The following is a 21,974-nucleotide window of genomic DNA, read 5'->3' on the forward strand; positions in this document are numbered from 1 at the left end:
CCCTTGATGTCGAAAATTTCAATGTCAACCATACTGATGATTTTGATGGAAAATCAACGTTTATTCAATGTTGGTCTTCTATCTTAGAAACTATTTCACACGGCGTCAATATTACTCAGAAATGGAGATTTCAACCTCTTCCAGTTTTAATTTGACACGGATAGACTACGGAAAATTGGAAATATTATCATTTTAATTTGATGGTAGGAAATGTTCTCTCCACTAGAGGGCACTCATGCTGTTTGGACGGATGATGTTTCATTTCTGTCGATTTTTCTAGTTGTAATTAAATGATTTTTGTGTACTTTTGTGTATTTTTTGGTCCGTTGCGGTCATTTCATATAGTACAGAATAATAATAACCGTTCATACAGATGACGTGCTAAAGGAAAAAAAAAACTAACATTGTAAGCAGTTATTCATAGTTGAGTATTCTTTTCACTGAATTTTTATTTGTACTTGAGTACATTTTTTAGATGCCTACTTTTACTTTAGTAATAATATTTTTGAAGTAATGCTATTCTTGAGTAAAATATTTGACTACTTGACCCACCTCTGCTGACTGACCTACAGTGGTATGAAAAAGTATCTCAACCTTTGGAATTTTTCACATTTCTGCATAAAATCACTATCAATTGGGATCTGATCTTTGCCAAAATAAGAGAGATGAAAAAAACTGTCTGCTTTTACTAAAACCACCAAAACATTAACAACTTTTAATATTTTAATGACGATAGTATACAAACAATGACAGAAAAGGGAAAAAAGTGAACCATCACATTTAATATTTTGTGCCCCCCCGTGGCAGCAATAACTTCAACCAGACGCTTCCAGTAGCTGCAGATCAGTTTGGCACATTGATCAGGACTAATCTTAGCCTATTCATCTCTACAAAACTGCAGTAGTTCAGTCAGATTCCTGGGATGTCTGGAATGAATCGCTGTCTTTAGGTCATGCCACAGCATCTCAATGTGGTTCAAGTCTGGACTTTGACTTGGCCGCTCCACAACATCTATTTTGTTCTTCTGAACCCATTCTGAAGTTGATTTACTTCTGTGTTTTGGATCATTGTCTTGTTGCAGCATCCATCCTCTTTTTAGCTTCAACTGTCTGACAGTCGGCCCAAGGTTTTCCTGCAAAGCATCCTGATAAACTTTTAATTCATTCTTCCATTAATGATTGCAAGGTATAAATTATCGATCGTAAAATATATACTACAAATCCTCTAATCCCATTCATATTTGTGTCTGTTGGCAGAGCGAAAACCTATGATAGCAAAATAAATGATAATTATTCCATACATTATTTTGCGACCACGGTGTATCAGCGTATCAAAACGAAATGCAAAACCATTTAGTGTTTCCCACACGATCTGTTGCCAGTGTTTCATCAGTGTGATTGCTCCCCTCAATGATCGTTTCATTAGGCTGCATTGGCTTTCGTTTGGGCTCAAATTGATAACCCAAAACACCAAAGAAAGGTTCATAACTCTCCTTGTCACCATTAGAAGAACGTTCGTTACGTCGGATTTGTCGCTGTAACTAGAAACAAAATTGTCTGCCATCATCGCCGCCATTCAGTACAAAGCACTGAGCCGGGTGTTTCCTAGTTGTGACGTCACGCACACAATATGCTAGATTTCGGGCGCCGGCCGTTTTAGCTGGACAATCGATCCAACTATCAATTTCTTGGTGTTGCGATGTGTGTAATTACACAAAGTGGCATATGAATTCAAAAGGCATGCGTTTATGGATAAATGATGGAATATTCGCATTTCCCCAGGTGTTTTCATACTCTTCAAGTCTCCTGAGGCTGAGGGTTCACTTACTTATTTTTCCCCCTTCTGTCATTGTTTGCATGCTATCCTCATTAAAATATGAAAACCTTTAAATGTTTGGGTGGATTTAGTTAAAGCAGTTTTTTCATCTGCGTGATTTTAAAAGAAAGATCAGATCACATTTGATGGTGATTTTATGCAGAAATGTGGAGAAATTCCAAAAGGTTCAAATATTTTTTCATACCACTGTAAAATCGCAGGTTGGCAGCTTCAGCCCCCGCAAGTTCCCTTGAAAACATCAGAAGTGAGGTTACAGCAGCATACACAGCACCTGCCACACCAGCAAAGCAATGCAAATCTGTTGCACATACACATACACGTTACCCTTTGTGAAAAAATGGTGTAACAATCACCTTCGAAACTCACTTAATTCATGTCTTGACATCATGCGGAATAATCTGCTTAACCATTGTAACATTTTTACTTATCAAAGTCCCAAGATTTGGACACATCGCATATGTTCTGTTGAGTAGCAGCTGTGTTGAATAACAATAATGAGCAGCACTAAGAAAAAAAAAAGGTAAGCTTTCAGCATTGGGCTGCCTAGAAACACAGTTGTTCCAAAGGAGCAACAGACCCCATTTGGTCTGGCTGTCTAAATACCCATTTGTTTGACCATATATTCCTCTGTGTTTTGGGAGTGTGCTGTATTTTCATCCGCGCAACGGCTGAAAAAACAAAAAGGGGTAAAGGGAATGGGGGCTTGGAGCAGAACGTAGCCTTACGCCTCTCACAAAAGCTCACTTTGATCCCTGGAACACAATAGAGCCAACTCCCTGGACCCTTTGGGCCAGAGAGCAAAAACTGTAATTGCCATAATGCAGCATGTCTGTGACTGACGGAATCTCTCATGGCCAAACTTGTCCAGTTTGTAAAAGACTTGCCAAAGTGCCAGAAAAGACCAAATCCTTGACCCCACACCATATTTCGGTTTAATAGTTTTCTAGCATCAACCTTTCTGGCATAGGCAGGCTTTGTTCCCTGATTGAATAAAGATGTTTTTTCTCTGGCTCAGGTTGGAGCTGGAATTGTTCCGTGGAAAAAAAAATCTTAACGGAGACAAACTCGGGAATCCAGAAGCAATACAGAACTGCAACTTGTGGTGGCTTACTTGAAGTTTTCACAATAAATCCCCTGGTGCCTCTCCCAAAATAAAGGAATACGGCACACAAACAACACACCGTTCTCAGCAATGTTTCCCTACTGTGCTCCCTTGAGCTGTCAGCATCTAAACAGCTCTGATGGGGGGAAAACTGGGAATTTACCCAGTGAAACAAGAACAATTACATGTTAGACTGTCCTGAATAATTCATAGGCCGATGTCTTTGTGGTACGCGTTTGATAGAAGCCGGGCAATCCCTTAGAAACAACTGTGCTATATCTGAGGACTTGCGGGTTTAAGAAGGTTCCACAGCGACTACAGTCATCTGGGTCAGAAGCTGAACATGGTTGCACAGCACCACGATGTGGTAAAATCATAGTAAAACAGCAGCTTGGTCTTTTCTTTTTTATTTCACATGAATATTTCAATATTAAAAAGGTGACATTTTCCTGTAATTTGGCCGCTTACACAGGAAGTATATAAAATATTCACTCAAACTCAATGGAAGCATCGTGCACATAGTTGGACGCGACAGTAACAGGCATCACGTGCAGCGGAAATAGTGCAAATAAGCAGTAAACAAACACCAGTATTTACAATAAGAAGGTCCTTTGCTGTCTGATCATCTCGAGTAGTTTTGTGGAAAGAGAATGACTTTTATAGCTTCAGATTGTTCTTAAATAACTTATTACAATATAAATCAATATCTTGGCTTTGACTCTCAATTTAGAAATCTATAGTACGCACACGGTCCTTTGTGAAGTCTGTTGACAAACTGCAACAAACTTGGTATTTGAAAGGGAATGACCACTGTGATTGTCAGCAGCTCTCCAACTTGTGCAACATTCTCTGTTGGCAAACTTTAAGGCACTCAATTTCGAGACCACTTTGAAGTGGAGAGGCCTGTTAGACAAGCCTCATGAACGGAGGAGGCCTGTGTGGCATCCTGGGGGGAACACAAATTTCTCAGTGGAATCCAGATGAAATTTTGGCTTGCTGAAGCATTTGGATGAGCGAAAACCTCAGAAGCAAGTATGTGCAAAAGTCCAAGCCCCCTTACAGCAGCAGGTCAGAGAACACCCATAGCCAACACACACACAATTTTCTTTCCTACAGCAAACCAGGGTCTCCATCAGGCCACGTGTAATCGATCAGAGGTCCGATCACAATCCATTCCAATCCTGACAGTTGAAACTCCCTCGTCTCTGAATCAGCATCAGCGCTCATCTTCATCTCTTCTTCCACAACTCATATTTTGAGCTTCTTGAGCTGCTCATATGTGAGGAAGAACTGGATGAGAAGTAAAGGAAGGATAACTCAGTTGAACGTATTTAACAAGAAGCAGCAGTTTGGCTGTTTAGTAAGCCTGTATGATATGGGTACTTGAGTAATGCTCCTCAGTGTCATGATCCTGTCTCGTTTTGTGAGAAGATTAAAACCGCGACAAACCTCCAAGGACAGTTCGTGGCGTCTAGGTGGGTATAATTAATTGGAAATAATGTACTGTTTTCCTGCTGAGTGTGTATAATCACCAAGGTGATGATGTCTTTATAGACGCTACAATATGCAGGCATGAAAACGGGTCGGGTGTTAAAAAGGTGAGAAGGGTGTGGAGGAAATATGTTCCGGTATACTGTACAACGAGGGCTGTCCCAATCGACTACTTTTCTCCCAATTAGTCAGCAGACTATTTTTACGATTAGTCGACTAATCTAATAATTTCCCCCCCTTTTTGATTTTTTACTAATTTAGCAATGAAATTTTTGATGACGCTTATTAATTCACAAAACCATTTTGGAACACTTAAATTCTTTATTAAAGTAGAAATAAACACGTAAATAACAGCAATAAATCACAAATAAACAATGAGGTCAAATGCTGATAACTAGTGAAAAAGAATTGAATGTAAACAGATTTAGAACACTGACTTCGCCTTTCCAACATGATCAAAACAATTAAAAAAAAAAAAAAAATCTAGCATTAATATTATAGTATACTACCATATATAATAGTATTATCATTGCCAATTTTTCACAAAGGGTGTCATTTTAAACCGCATACTACAGGAGAAAAAAAAAAAGTCTTAAATAGCATTATTATGTGAATTAGAATCATATTTTGGGACGATTCGACTATATACAACAATTTAGCAACGATGACGAGAAATTAGTCTTTTAATCTGCCGGTTAGCCACGCCTACCATTATTGGGCTCTAGCGTCCCCAACAGGTGGATGACGTCAGCGGGAGACTGGGCTCATCGGTTTTACTATTCAGCCCATTGAGGGGGAATTATTCAGAGCGAGGAAAACGCGACGAAGAGAGCCGCAAAATGTCATTGTTTAAGTCTCTCTACTCCAATATTTTTACAGGACATTCTTTTTATCCAAGTATTTTCCCCAACAGCTAAATAAATGGCTTGAGAAGGACCAGTCGGCCCGTCGAGGGGGAACTATTCACAATGAGGAAAACGCGACGAAGAGAGCTGCAAAATGTCATTGTTTCTGTCTCTTTACTTCAATATTTTTACAGGATATTCTTTTTATCCAAGTATTTTCCACAATTGCTAAATAAATGGCATGGTCATGACAAATAACAGTCTTGTGCTAAATGGAATATGAAATAATTAAAATGCACTTATTCACGACGACATGGCAAAATTACTCCATAATAGTCAAAACCGTCGACTTCACCTTTACTGTCGCACCTCCCGAACAATATTTTATGACACCTAAATCGGACATATGGCATTTCCCTTCCCCGGCTTCGGAGAATGTAAACAAACCAAGAGGCGTAACAACTAGTCGACATGCTAATCCGAACAGAGAGATGTTTCAAAGTCTTCGAAGCGGAAAATCACACATAACTAGCCCGGATTATTTGACATGACGCCTGGGTTGTCGATTGTCTACGTGGATCGGCAAACCGCCCGGCGGAGAGCAATTTACAGTTCGTTCCACGGAGGAGGGCGGCTGCAGTTGTTGTGCAGCTAACGTGCACCTAATGTGCACGAGGATTGTTTTTTACATGCCTATCAATGATCAAACGTAAGTAGTCCTTTATTTAAAGAAAGTTTGTAGTGTTCACTTTGTAATCGCTGTATTAATATTTGACATAATACAAAACAAGATGTTTACTCACTTCCTCGTAAGTCCAATGGTCCCACAGTAGTAGGCGTCAATGAAAACATGTCCAAAATTATAACTGGGTGACATGTCCAAAATTACAAGGAGGTGACGGCGCTTTAGGTGTTCATTCACGGCCGACGTGCAGCTAAGCTATGCATTGAAGAGACAGGTCACGATAATGTACCCTCCTTTGTTTCGTTGAAATAAGTCAATGCTTTGGCCACTCTGGTTCGCTTTTTTTGGCTTTGTGCAGATTTCTCTTCTTGCATACCAAGCGTACGACATTAAAAAAATCTCCCGATAGCCCCCCCCCTAAAAATTTTCTCCTTGGATCTACACAGTTCACGTAGGTCACCCTTTTTGACTTTAAAATGGCGAATTTCGCCGAAAGGTGAGAGATTTTTATCCCTGAATATGTCAATGTTCAAAAATTCAAAATATAGTAGTTGGAAACCTTTATTACCTTATTATTTTGGGAGTAAAATTTTGTAATTTAAGACAAAAACATTTTTAGGAAACCGACTAAAACTAGATGAAATTAGTCTTGAGTTGTCGTCAACAAAAACTAGACCAAGACACATTTTTGAGACTAATAATAATGTCAAGTTGTGAGAGTTTAAGAGGATGCTCGGCATCAGCATTAGCCTAATGCTAACACGAACGCTATGGGTTACATTTAGACTTTTAAAGGCTAAAGCAACATTGAATATTCTCTCTGGCCAAGAAAACAAATCTTACCCTGTGTGCAGTGTTGTTTTCGTAAACGATGACTATAACGAAAATATTTCGTCGACGAACAATCTTATAATGACGATGATGAGACGACAACGAGCTAAAATGTGCCTTGGGAGACTAAAACATAACAGGACGAATGTTAGTTTTCACATGCCTAGTCCCACGGCTGCAATCCAAAGCTCAATGGCGGCACAACTCTCACAGCCACCTCCCTCCTGAATGACTGTATTATACTGCTTCCAAGTGGCCAAAGGAGTAGCACAATTACTGTACTAGTAATTTTTGGAGTATAGACCCCACTCACCAACGTCACACAATGACGTGTCGCTGTATCCGGCCACCATATTGTCCGTCATTGTTTATCTGTATTCTCAATGGTTTCAATTTGTCGTGCAATTTATAGTGCAATTCATGGAAGCCCCGTTGCTTTCAGACGCTGTAAACTCATTGGATGCGTTGCATAAAAGGAGTTATGTGGAAAAGCTTCAGTCTATCCATATTTGATGCCTAAATCGATATTTTTCGACCCGCTGTCTTCGCCGTCTCTGCCTGACATCTGCTACTCTGATATCTACAACTATCTTGTCCACAGAAACTCAACCTATTCTCACGAAACTTTGAAAAACTTTAAGAGCAGCACTCTAAGCAACATTACCCCGTGTGACCCTATACTTCTAATTTTCTAAAATGGCGACAATCAATTAAAAAAAAAAAAAAAAGTTGACTGCGATGGCCGACGCTTCAAGGATAGGTGGATATTGGACTATTTCTTCAATAAAATACGCAACAACTGTGTCTGCCTCATTTGCAAAGAGACAGTCGCTGTTTTCAAAGAGTTCGATGTGACGCGATATTATCAAACAAGACACGCTGACATGTACGACAACATTACAAGGAAGATACGCAGCGAGAAATTAAAGCAACTTGAAGCTAGTTTAATTTCACAGCAGCAGTATTTCGCAAGAGCCCGAGTGTCGAAAGAGAACGCCACAAAGGCGAGATTGTTGAAATTATGAATTAAAAAAAAATAATAATAAAGCAAATGTGACACACAGAAGGGCTTGCTAAAATTTGTTTAAATATATTGTTCTACGTAAATCAGCCAAGTTAGCCCCACACATTTTTACCACACCAAATCTGGCCCCCTTTGCAAAAAGTTTGGACACCCCTGTTTAACTGATGATCCGTAGACGAGGCCAGCTTCTTTCACTTGGTACCAGCTAAATATTATTCAAAAAATAATGATGGCGGAAGAAATAAACATCTTGAATTTGAAACTGTATGTTGTCGGCGATAAGCCTCGCAATGATCTTAATTGTGGTTGTCAGCCCAAAACCCTCTAAATATATATTAAATGCATCTTACCAGATATAAAATGACTACTACATAATCTGTGGTGATCGTTTGGTGCCCAGTTAACTCGTCAAATTGCAGCAGTCCATCTAGCTCTCCTCTCCGGGTCTCTCGGAATACGGTAGAACTTCAAGTCTCTCCGTCTATCTTCTCTGTTAATGCAACCAACCGCCACACACGCCTTCATCATTTTGACTATTAATGTTAACGAGCAGAAAAACACGCCATAATAGGAGGAATTTACGTCGCGGTAATGCGTAAACACGACGAGCTGACGGACAATATGGCGCGGAGGCGTGGCTGTGACGTCATGTGAGTGGGGTCTATAAGGGGCACCTGACTATAAGCTGGGTACTAACCAGTGGTGGCAAAAATGAGCAGTTTTAGCAATTCCAATTGCAAGTACTGTCCAAGATAGGCTTCAAGATGGTAAAGTTTGGAACAATGAAATGTGAACGGGTACTAGAGTGTCTAATTTTTTTCTCCCTACCAGTTTCTTCAGCTTCAAAAGATTTTTTTTCCATAGTTTGGCAGAGGGTGCGTCTTATAGTCTGGAACGTCTTATGTGTGAAATTAATAACACGTTATTATATCATTGTTGCATTGTTGTAGTTATCTCAATGTCTATGTTACATTAACATACCAGGCAGGTTCTCAGTTTGTTGTTTATGAGTCATGTAATGTTAGCATACTGTACACTTATTCAGCCTGGTGTTCTCTTGTATTGTTATTTTAAATTGTCTTTCAAGATGACATGTCTGTTCTTGGTGCTGCGACTTATACTCCGGTGAGACTTGTGTTTTTTTCCTGTTCATTGCGCATTTTTTGGCTGGTGCGAATTATACTCAGGTGCGACATATAGTCCAAAAAATACGGTACACATTGTGAAAATGGCAGCACTGAGATATTAAAAGGATACAATGATGTTCCACGGGCCCAGACGAAGCCAGTTGGGGAAGAAACCCTTGTAGAGGGCCATGAAACCCTCTGAGCGCCATGTCTGAAAAACAGGTTGGGCAAACACTTCAGCTTGTCATCACTTGATTATTATTAAACAGTCCTCTGGGTGCTTTTAGCAGGCAAATTGAGGCCACAAAGGTTTGTGCTAAATATTTAACCACACTGTGCGACATTTAGCCTTCATCAGCAGTGGAGTAAAATAACATTAGGTTCCAAAAAGACGTGACAAACATCTCTCTGAAATTAGTTTTTGGAACTTAGGATGGCCGAGTTGGTATAGGCTCGCAGCAAAAGCCACCTGCGCTTGTTAGCAGCTATGCTGCAACCGTATGTGGTGCGTTCAGGGAGACTCTGTGAATGAGTTTTATCCATTACCTAATGCTGTTTGATTTTGATGAAATAGATTACATGAGAAATGTAAGTACAGTGGTACCTCGACATATGATCGCTTCGACACACGATCTTTTCGACATCCGACGTAAAATTTGACGCGCCATTTGTTTCTACATCCGACGACATGCTCGAAATACGACGACACGACAGCAACGCAAACGAACTCACGGCGGATTTTCTTGTGTGAGAAATCAACACAGGTTTCCAAAAAGTTGGTACAGTTGGTGAAACAAGGAAAAAAGTGATGCTTACCTTTGAAATGAAGATGCAAATTAGGCCTGAACGATATATCGTTTAAACATCGCCCTCGCGATGTGCGCATGCGCAATAGTCCCATCGCAAGGACGTGCGATAGTTTTTTCATTTCATTTTTTAAAATCCACAAACGTTTGTTTTGAGGAAGGAGCGCGAAGGAGAGCGCACAGCCTCTCATCTCATTCCCTCCAACTCGCAGTCATCGGCTCCTCCCCCTCCCCTGCTACAGCGGAGTGGAGGGAGGAGGGGCCGAACAGCAGAGCGGAGGGAGGAGGGGCCGTTTTCAAAGTGAAAGCAAGCAACACGTTGAATAGGGAAGACTGTCTCCAAAAGGAGTTTTGGAAGTATTTTGGCTATCGACAAGAATATAAGGAACAAAAAACAGCCCTGTTGACAGTGCCTCGCCATGGTTGCCTCAACAAGAAGTAATCCGTCGAACATGTGGGACCATTTAAAACGCAGGTATCTATGCATTCCTGCTACGAGCTTCCCATCAGAGGCTTTTTAGTACAGGTGGGAACATTGTTACGTGCCAACGTTGTTGTCTCAAGCCTGCAATGGTGGATAAACTAGTAGTCTTGGCCAAAAACCTATGAGACCCAGTTGAGAATTGCTGAGCAAGGAAGGTGGACGATATGCAGACAAATACATAACACAGCTGCAGGAATGTCTTTTCTTTTTATTCATGTGACAGCTATCAGGAAGGCAGGAAATTTGGGAGTTAAAATGGTTCTGTTATTCATCAGTTATTTGCTGTTATTCAGTTCAATTATTTACAAGTTCAATTGAGTTTCTGTTTCTTTTATATTTAAATTAATTGTAAATCGTATTTTTCAAATAACTATAGTACAGCTGCACATAAAGTTTTGATACTTAATATTTTTTAAATATTTTTACAACTTTGTTGCAGTTTTGCAGTTTTATATTGTTATATTTTGTGTAAACAACTCAGGGGACTAATGCACTTGCACTTTCATTTGACAGATTAAATATTTAAGTTCAAATATGTTGACAACTTTATTGTTTTACTGAGGTTTTTATTTATTGTTATAGTTTGTGAACAACTCTTATTTGTCATATTTAATATTTTTGTTCAACTATGTTTACAACTTTGTTGTTATTTTACAGAAGTTTTTATTTATTGTTATATTTTGTCAAAAACTTAGGGGACGAATGCACCTGCTCTTTTATTTGTCATTTAATGTATTTGCTGCTGTTGAAGTGTCAAATATTGTGTTCAATAAATTATCTATTTTGTGCAGACATTGCTTCCTGGATCCCTTCATAATAATACAGCAATCTTAATCATTCACAAATGAAACGGTATTATATGAATACACTGTGGTCACGGTGTGTCATGCAAAGTATTTCCAAACAGCTATTCAAGTCATCTAGTGAAAATTTCTTTTAAAAAAAAAAAAATTGTATATATATATATATATATATATATATATATATATATATATTTTTTTTTTTTTACTATCGCAATATAATATCGCAACATATTGCACACCTCAAAAAAATCGCAACAATAGTTTTTTCCAATATCGTTCAGGCCTAATGCAAATTATAGAAAAATATGAGCGTGGGGTGCGCATCCGTGAGCTGGCTCAACAATACAGCTCCACGGTCCTCTTCCGACCACCGTTCGCCAGTCTTCATAAGTTAAGGTGACAATTATTATTGTGGTAACATCGCCAAAGAAATCGCCAGCTTCGTCACGATTTTATAATTTATTTAAGAACTTATTCAACACAAAACGCCCATTGCCCTCTGCAGTTGACTGTGCTCTCAAGAAAACGAAAGTATTATCTCTACCGCACTGACCTATCTCACTGTGACGTCAGCCCCGCGGTGCATTCAGGTACAGCAAAAAGTGTCCGCCACATTAGAATCCAATTTGTTACATTATTAACGGAATCATTTTTATTTTATTATTATTATTATTATTATTATTAATATTATTATTATCATTGTTATATTATTCTGATTTTTATTAATAACTTATTTATTTTGCTATGTTTAATTGCCATTTATAATAATTGTACCAGCAGTATTTATTATGGATTTAGTGTAGGTTTTTGGGTGTGGAACGAATTAATGGAATTTTAATGTATTCCTATGGGAAAATCCTGCTCGACATACGACCATTTCGACTTACAAACAAGGTCTTGGAACGAATTAACTTCGTATGTAGAGGTACCACTGTAGTACGATTTGTATTCCTATTTGTGCGCTGCATTAAAAAATACATAGCACTATTCGATCGCACTGTTTTATTAATGCAGGGGTTATTTTGCCAAAGACAGAAGCGAGAGGAATGTGAAATGTCAAATGCCTGAGACAGAATAAAAATTCACTATTTTATATTTTATATTCCTCCTACACTGTGTAGCAGGCATGTGAAGGAAACTGAAATAAAAATACACCCTTGTAATCCACCTGAGCATCTACAGTATGATGCTTTGAAGCATCCGCGATGTAGAGCTGCACTGTGCATGCCATAGTGGTCACCCCATCATTGGAGCCGTGACATATTGTCAACATAATATAAGCAAGACTGTTGTAAAAGTAATATCTTGTTTCATTTAGAAATGTGTTTTCATTCATAAAAAAATCACATATTGAATTGCAAGCGCATTTTTTTTTTCTTCGAAAAACTGCACGCTGCTAATCTGAAAAGGGCGTTTGCATCTCCCCGGCTGGCTGAGTAGCTTGGCCCAGCGCTCAGATTCATGAGAGAGGCCCCCATTTGGGGACACCTAACAGGAGAAAGCCGTTTGTGTGTGAAGAAAAAGTGTTGGATTCAAGAAATAGTAGCAAAACTGTGTTGGATATATTTTTGCTCAGTGCAGATAGACTTACTTGCACGATACAATCAAGCGTTCCCTGATACAAAGTTCCTCCTCGTTGATTCATCATACGCGTCCGGACTACATCCACCGGGTTGGAGGCCAAAGCCCCCGCCAGGCCACATACAAAGCTAGACCTGCATTCCACAAAGAATAGGCTATAGTCATTGTGTCAGTTTGCCAGGATTTCTTAATTCTTATATCACCTTTTCATTACATCAAATATGGAGTAGCTTTCTCCCTACATAGAGAGGTGTGACAAAATATCGAAATGGTGATATATCGTGATACTTTGTATCCCAAAAGGTTATCGATATGCTCCTGTCAAGAATCGAGATATCGTTTTATAAAGATGTCAATCTTAAAAAAAAAAAAAAAAAAAAGAACCATCAAGTTGCTACCAAAATATTTCACCAAAATAGTGTCTCAGTTAACTCTAAGGCTGGCAGTGACTGTGCTCGATGCCCAATCCATTAGACTGGGAACGTTCGTTCATTCAAAACCAGAGCCTTCACAGTCATTCGGTCCGATTTTCGGAGCATTAACAGGTCACTTGCTGTTCATTTTAGGGCATTTAAAGGTCATTTCCTGTTGAGTTGGCTGATGCCAAGGTCACTTCCTGTTCTGTAACTCAAAATAAACAGGAAGTGACCCATAAAATACCTGAAAAATCAACAGGAAGTTAATGAAAATCAACAGGTAAATGACTTTAAATGGCCCAAAATTACCTCATTGCCTGGCATTGGGTTCCACTGACATCCATAGACGTTAAATCCGTTTGAAGTGGGAGGGATGACCACCCTCCCAGTTCAAATTGATTGGACGTCTACTAGTGATAAACTCATCCCAATTCACAGCAGAAGCTTGTTTTTCCTGTTTATTAGTTCAATCATCTTTGTAAATATCACTGGAACGGCATCAAACAAAAGTTCCAGCATCATCTTGTCAAGAGTCAAGAATCCGCATTGGACAAGGTGTCAAGAGTCAAAAATCTGCATTGGACAAGGTGATGATGCTGGAACTTTTGTTTGGTGCTGTTCCAGTGAGACCTTAAATGGCCCAAAATTACCTAATTGCCTGGTCATTGACTGCCACTGACAGCCATACACGTTCAATCCGGATGATCAATCCGGGATGGCAGCGAATGAACATTGCCACACTCCCAGTTCAAATGGATTGGACGTCTACTAGTGATAAACTCATTCAAATATACAGCAGAAGCTTGTTGTTCTGTTTATTAGTTCTTTGTAGAATATCCTAGAATGATTTCCTGACCAATGTATCGATAATCGTTGTATCGCCATATCGTCAGATCATCATTATCGTGAGCTTTGTATTCCAAATCGTATTGTATCGTGAGGTACCAAGAGGTTCCCACTCCTACTACATACTACATCATTTATTTGATCCTAAGGTCTGTTTTACTTCAATTTAAATAATGTTTAGCAATTTTCCTACTCTAAAGAGGCAAACAACGAAACGGCGTAACCATACTATGTAAAATGGCAGCGGTGTAGAGTGTAATTGCTGATATGGTCAGTTATCAAATAAGAACCAGGAAGTTACAACACTTTAAGCAGAATTCACAACCTGGAGGCCATGTCTGCTTTCATCTGGGTGCACTTTAAAACAACTAAAGTAGCTGTGGTTTCCAACTTCCAGTTAGATATCAAACGACAAGGTTCACTTACAAGAAATGTGTGTACACGTTGTCGCCCATGTGGCTGGACAGGATGAGATGCTTCTTGGTGATGTCATAGACGGGCAACTCCACTCCGACCACAATAGCTGCTCGCTGTGCAGTTAGAGAGACACCCTAACAGACAAAGAGGCTGGTTTTGTTTATTTTGAATTAACACTGACAGATGAGTACTATTGTAGTGTCTATGAGGACAATGCCAACTTTGTGACAGTTTTCCAATGGTTTTATTTACAATCGGAAGCACGGAACACGACTACTGTAAGCCAACAAAACGAAAACAACACACAAACTGAACTCAGCACTCTGTTTACACCAAAATGCTGATACCTGTATTACATATTAAAATTATAGTAGACCATTTGCTGACAGAAATTTTATGTCTACATCATCTTAAAAAAATGACTGGTTAAAACTTACCTTTAAATAAATATCTGCGTGGCAAACTTTCAGGTGCTGCCTCAAAGATTTTGAAGCCTTCACTTTATATTTCCGTGATTTCTTGATTCAAGTGATGCCAGTGAAATTGAACTCAGCTTTGCCAAAGCTGTTAGTAACAGTTATTTTATGATTCAACAACTTTTCACATAGGGCCACACACGTGTTTCCAATTTTTTTCCCCTCTTTGTAAATAAAATTATCATTTAGAAACTGCATTTTATATTTATATTAAAATTGATGTGATGAAAAGAAAATTTTGTATGTGATAAATTCTTTTTCATGGCATTGTGTGTATATTTTTTTCTTATTAAATTTGGGCGATCTGGTTTCTAGTCTAGTAGTAGTGTAGAATTTATGGTAACTGTCAACAATTGTTTTATTTCTGAAAAAAGTCATTGCATTTTTATTATTTCACTGATATCTGGATATTGCAACAGCTAAAAGAGAAGTATAAGTCCAAACAAATGAATTTAAGTTATTCCTACCTTCCACAGTCCCCTGGTCCCTTCCTGCTGATAGATGTCAATGAAGTTGCCCATCATACTTCCCTGGATCACTCTACCCTGGGCTTGCATCCGAATCTGAGTGGAAACATGGAAAATTTCGATGTAAGAAAGCAAATGTTTTGAGTGCGGCTAGAATTCTGCAATAACCCCATTTTCAACACTACAGTGTGTTGACTCAATTACAAAATTACTAATTATTAAGTATATTTGAGAGAAGGCTGATCAGTAGTTCAAGTGAAATTTTAAAAAGCGGCGACTCGAGAGCTGGAGAAGACACTAAATCCCCATTCAGACATATGTATGTTGAAGTCTAGTAATTGTCTGGTATTTACCTGGAACACGTTCATGTATGCCGGCTCAGCTGACTTAAGACATTTGTCTGAAATTTACCAGCTAGCAACCTAATTACAAGTCCCATACATTATCATCTTGCGCCATGTCTGTGTCAGGTAATGTTCCATGCCGAAGTCGATGACGTTGTTATCATTGGGCTACAACAAATTTCCTCATTTTTCTTTGCCATAAGACGAAATAACTTTTGAAAAGCAGTATAAAAACAACCTAATACCTAACTTATTAACAAACTCGAACAGACAACTGTTCACAGAGCTTTGGAAGGGACTGTATTTTGAATGGAACGACGCGACACTGTGGCTGAGCAGAGGGAGTAAGAGTGTTAATAGCATATTTTCTTTGTATTACCGTATTGGCCTGAATACAAGACGGTGTTTTTTGCATAAAAATAAGACTGAAAAAGTGGGGGTCGTCTTATATTCGCAGTCTAGACAATTATACCCATTCACGACGCTAGATGGCGCCAGATATCATTGAAGTGAATGCTGAACTTGAGTAATGTTCTGTCATGACAAATCTCAGCTACTCTCAAGTTTAGGTTTGCATTATTTTATTGCAATGTATTTCCTTATTCAGATTTGTTTCAAGACTGCAGTTACAGTTAGACCTCACTTTGATGGTTAATGCAGTTATTGCAATTTTGTTGCTTTATCACAATAGATTGGTCTATTTACATTTCAAAATCCAGAAGCCATTCATTTACGAATGTGATTGCACTTTAGTTTACATATTTAAATGTTCAGATATTAAGATTTGAATGAGGTAAATTAGGTAAATGAGGCTTTTTCTCTCAAATATATTGTTATAATTGTTTGTTTCAGATGTACTGTAATTATTTTCTGTATAAAAATTAATTTGGTGTTCAAAAAGTCTTTTTTCAAACTTGAGTCTTGAAAAAGAGGAGGTCGTCTTATAATCAGGGCCGTCTTATATTCGGCCCAATACGGTATTATGTTTTAAACAAACATTTATTTTCTTTTTCTGGATGCACCTGTTTATTCCCAAATCTTGAAGACTTACCGATAAAAATTGTGAAACCGTGATGATCAATATAGTACAAATTAGCAAGTGTATGAGCACATTTTGCGAGATCTTAACATTCTTCCCCACTTCAAAGAGTACGTCTGTGAGTGTTACTCTATACAGGACTAGAGGTTGGAACCTCTTGGTACCTCACGATACGATACCATTTGTGATACAAAGCTCACGATACGGTGATACGACGATTATCGATACATTGGTCAGGATATCATTCTAGGATATTCTACAAAAAACTAATAAATAGAAAAACAAGCTATTTTCATCCTTCTGCTGTGAATTGGAATGAGTTTATTACTAGTCGACATCCAATCCGTTTGCTCTGGGAGGGTGGCAGCGAATGAACATCCCTCCCAGTTCAAACTGATTGGACATCTATGGCAGTCAATGGCAACCAACGAGCTTAATTTGGGCACATTTCAGGCCATTTGCTGTTGATTTTTGGGCGTTTATGGGTTAATTCTGGTTTATTTTGGGTTACAGAACAGGAAGTGACCTAAGACTCTCCCCAAATGAATAGGTAGGTAGGACTCAAACTCAACAGAGAGTGACCTGTAAATGCCCTAAAATGAACAAAAAGTAACCTGTAAGTGCCCCAACGACGTATCGATTCTTGGCAAGAGCATATCGATAACCTTTTGGCATACAAAGTATAACGATATATCCTCATTTTGATATTTCGTCTACTGTATACTCCAATTATATGTGTTGCTGCTTGTTGAGTGCTTCAAATAGCAGTTTATTTTTATTTTATATTTTCCACAGCACCAATTCTATTGTCTGTTACTGTTTAGCATTGTGATGTTGTTAGCGGACAAAATCGCCGTCCGCTTGATCATTGGACAAAATTATATGGTTAAGATAAATATTTAAGTGCATTAAAAGATAATGGTAAATCTCTATTTGTGTGTCGGTTTTGCAGTAAACTACAATAAAATCCCCAGTACCATATAATATAAGAGTATGATTTGGTTTCCCAAATAAGGAACATGAAATATGATCAAGTTTCACTGACCCGCAAGAATGGCTGAAATTTGATCAGGCCAGTTTTCTCTTAGGACATCGCTGTTTTAACATGACCTATAATGTAACAGCAGCTAAGTATCCACGTAGGATGGTGTTGGTGCCGATTTGCAACCCAAGTGGGTTCAGATTGCATGAAAGATCTGTCAACGAGCTAATACACTGAAACTAGCAAGGTAACCTCTACCCATTAGCACTTTTGTTTACACCATGGATGAATACAGCTGCACATGTGCATAACACAGGTAGACGCTGCTTCAGACAAAATGCGAGATATGAAGAAGTTTAGCATAAAAAAAGCATAAAAAATTATTGTGGATGAATTTGATCACAGACGTCTTTGTAATTCGTCGACTAATCTTTGCAAGTCTAGTTAGCCCCAGCCTAGTAATCTTATTCACGAACCTATATCATTTACAGAATACTAAATTAAGCCTAGGAGGCTCCAGTCTATTAATAAGCACCATTGGGGTTATGGCACGACTAAAATATGCACTCTCGCTGGGCGTTTCACTATGGAACACTCGTAGAATCTAATCCAATGCAAGAGTAATGTAAAAAAATAAATAAATACATGACCCTAAAAAATAAAACACACATGGATTGCAAAGTGACACCCCAGTTCCCAAACGCAAGTCCTTGCCAGATGAGCTACCGCCGTCCTACATAACACAATTGTAATTTGTGCCTTTGGCTACCTTCAGCACATCAGTGGGGTTGGCAATTGATGAAGAGATGACTCCAGCAAGAATGCCACATAGCACATTGGTCAGCATAGTCTCATCTGAATAGAAGAGAGAAACAGGATGTTAACAATTAAGTCTGAGCTGGTACTGACAGTTCTCTGTTGACTCTGCCACCTCTAACAGATTGTTCCATAAAAATCAACAATACCGCAGGCATATTTTATTGAGCAATGACCTGAACTTATCAAAAACTAAGAGTACATTCAAATCAATTTTACTTGTATAGTACATGAGAGAGTGTTGTCAGTAACGCGTTACTAATCTGATTACTTTCTTTCAGTAACGAGTAATCTAACACGTTCATTTTTCCAAACCAGGAATCTGATTATCGTATTTTTCAGACTATAAGTCGCGCCGGAGTACAAGTCGCATTTTTGGGGGAAATTTACTTGATAAAATCCAACACATAGAACAGATATGTCATCTTGAAAGGCAATTTAAAATAAAAATACAATAGAGAACAACATGCTGAATAAGTGTACAATATGATAATGTTTTATGATGCATGAACAATGAAATGCGAACGTGGCCGGTATGTTAACGTGACATAGCTATTAAGAGTTATTCAGATAACTAAAGCATAAAGAACATGCTAACAAATTTACCAAACCATCAGTGTCAGTCCAAAACACCAAAATAACATGTGAAATGATATACCGGTATATTCCTTAGTGTCTGTGTGTTACTATTTTGTTATTGCCTCAGAATGTATGTAGTATAAATGAAGAATATTGTAGTCATGTACGAAGAGCATTTAGAATAGAAAATTCCAGAAAGGTTCCCATTACGTGTTTGTTTCCATGGTAACTGCTGACAGTTACTTCCTGTTTTGGTCTCGAGTCACACGCGCAAAGTGTTTTGGGACTGAGAAAGGCGTGTGCCAGGCTGCCAGCGCGGGGGCACATTCGAACAGAATGCAGCCACATGTTGAGATGTGCGAGGGAATGTTGATCTATGTACGTCCATTAATGAACATGAGTAGATTTCCTTCATTCTGGAGGGTTCCAGCGATAGATTGGACCCCCTACATGCGCGGCCGTTTGGTAGCTTTGCCGTTGCAACGACAGGTAGTCATCGCTCCAAGTTGGCAAGCATTCATATTAGTGTTGCACATTTATGCCGTGAGGTGTTGTGTGGGTTTAGCATCTTTGGGATGTGTTGTAAATCCGATTGAGTTTAAAGTGATTACTTGCTGCCACGTTTTGTGGCCAAATTGACCGCGTGTGTGTACGGCATACTTCCGGGTTGTGTGCACACATCCGCGCCCGCCCCCAACTTTGTGTTTATTACACGGTGCAATTAATTTGTGTGTTGATTATTGTGCAGTCAATTTGCATTGTTTTACATTGGCACTGATATGCTGTTAACCCCTAAATCCAAACCCGAAGCTCAGAATTTTTGACATTAGGCTTAATGTTCGATTTAGCGGTGGTTTAATTAGTTGTTGGAGTTGATTTCAACAAGTTCCATGCAGTTTGTCTGTATTTTGTTCGTTTCAGGGCTCCGGAGTGGCTAAACTAGCGTGAGTCAATGGTGGTTGAAATCAACTCCATCAACTAATTAAACCACTGCTAACTCGAAGATTAAACCTTATGCGAAAAATTCTGATCTTCCCCTTTAAATTCAGTTTTCGGAAAGTCAATTACATGCAATGACATTTTTCTGTTGTCATTCTTATGCTGAGGCGGCAATGGGAGAAAAATTGGTAAAAAGCAACTGATAAATGACTTTTTCAAGTAATCTTTGACAACATTGATGACAAGAATCCACCTCACCTTCGGGCCTTTCCACGAATAACCTCTTGAGGCTTTGGTATGTGCCGATTTTAATGGTTCCATAGGATGCCTGACGCAGCATGGCAGGAGCTATTCTGTAGAAGTCACATTTACATGCATGAATGTCTCACTGATAGAATAAGGGAACGCATGACCACAACTAATTTGACAGATGTAAAAGGGCTGGGAGAGGTCAGGTGATATGTTGGCGGAAGTGAACATAAGGAGGAAGCGAAAACATTAGCATTATGACACACAAATGGCACGAATGGCAGATGGGTAATACACCCACACCCACAAAATAAACGAAAGTCATTACTCTAGATATTACTTACCCTGAATACAGAGCCCGAACCCCCTCCTCCCGAGCTATCCTGACGATAGCATGCAACATGCCACGGTATCTGATCTCTCGGTATTTACTGTCGCCCACTTGACCCTGAACCTGTAGACGTGTCTTGGCTAGATCAATGGGGAACGTACCTGCAACACAGAGCACCTCGTGGATTCCTGTTCGCCCGTCTGAGCACTACCGAGCCGGTGAGCCACGTATCTGGGCCCCCTTATACATCTGACACACTCACCACATTCCGCCGTTACGGAAGCCAGTCCGCCAAAAACGAAAGGTTTCCAGTTAACGCTGGACATCTTCTTCGACGGCGTATAAAACCGCGGTTTTACACCCCGTGGCCGAGGACAGAAAACGAAATATGTTGTTACACGCTTATGGGCGGGTTCAAATATTTGCTGGGTAGAGTAACGTGCTGCTCCTTTTCCTCAGCCTCTGTCTGCTGTCGAGACGACGACTTTCGCCCCCTACTGGCTACTACTTACATCATAGGTGCCCCGCCCGTTGGCGTTGCTAGGCAACTAAATGGCAGCTGGAAAATAACGATTTATAGGTTAAAACAAAAATTAATATTGAGACATTATGTTCTTTTTGTGCAAATGCAGAGGAAAAGATTTCCCATTTGTTTCGGGAATGTATTTACTCCCACATCTTATGGGTTGACCAAACAATTATATTAATTCCAAAGTTGTGCCATCATTGAAAATTGTTTTTAGACATATTTTGTTTGGCCTATCCAACGTTGAAAAAACCAGAAATGGATAAAAAATATGCTGTATATCGTATTTTAATTTTGACAAAATTTCACATTCACTGTGTAAAATATGCTAATCAAAGACCAAATTTTCATGTTTTTGGAAAAATGTTTTCTTTATATTTGGACGATTTGAGTTCCTCTTTGAATCCCAAAGCTATAAGGACCAAAATACTTTGCAAACAGTACGGCTTGTGTTAAAAATGACCCCGACCATTTTATTTATTGTTTTGTTGTTGTTGTTGTTGTAAATCTGTTGATTGTATGTGAATTGTTTGCCCATTATGTGTATTTGTTTTTGTTTAAAAAACAAAAAAACAAAAAACGATTTATAATGATATTCGTTGGCCGTGACAAAAGTTCTCACTGTACAAGGGACATAGGGACGGTAGGGACATAACACTACCCAATTTTCAGGATGCTCATATTATCCCATATATCATATAACTTTTAAGCAACCTTATTTGCATTATATAATGACTTCAGTTATATAGGTCATTTCTTCCTATCTATCCTTCCTATCTTCCTATATGTTGTAAGGATAGAATTGATCCTACCATTATTAAGTGAATTACAGTACTTTTATTATGTTCAGACTTACAATGATCCCTTTTCACTCGCTGAATGTGCCAGTCCATTTTTCCCCCTAAAACTGGCTGATGACTTGACCCCCCCCC

General features: G+C 38.9%; 1 protein-coding gene across 1 annotated transcript; it reads right to left on the reverse strand.

Moving 5' to 3' along the window:
• Positions 1-2,826: 2,826 nt before the first annotated feature.
• Positions 2,827-20,996, reverse strand: LOC130930409 (kidney mitochondrial carrier protein 1). Its single transcript, XM_057858355.1, has 9 exons — positions 20,779-20,996; positions 20,530-20,677; positions 20,195-20,289; positions 18,372-18,457; positions 15,238-15,333; positions 14,304-14,428; positions 12,626-12,749; positions 9,072-9,152; positions 2,827-4,228 (listed from the first exon to the last, which is right to left on the reverse strand). The coding sequence occupies exons 1-9, from the start codon at positions 20,840-20,842 to the stop codon at positions 4,187-4,189; spliced, it is 861 nt and encodes a 286-aa protein (XP_057714338.1). The 5' UTR covers positions 20,843-20,996; the 3' UTR covers positions 2,827-4,186.
• Positions 20,997-21,974: the final 978 nt, after the last annotated feature.

The sequence above is a fragment of the Corythoichthys intestinalis genome, chromosome 14 (genome assembly GCF_030265065.1).
Source record: "Corythoichthys intestinalis isolate RoL2023-P3 chromosome 14, ASM3026506v1, whole genome shotgun sequence".
Classification (NCBI taxonomy): Eukaryota; Metazoa; Chordata; class Actinopteri; order Syngnathiformes; family Syngnathidae; genus Corythoichthys; species Corythoichthys intestinalis.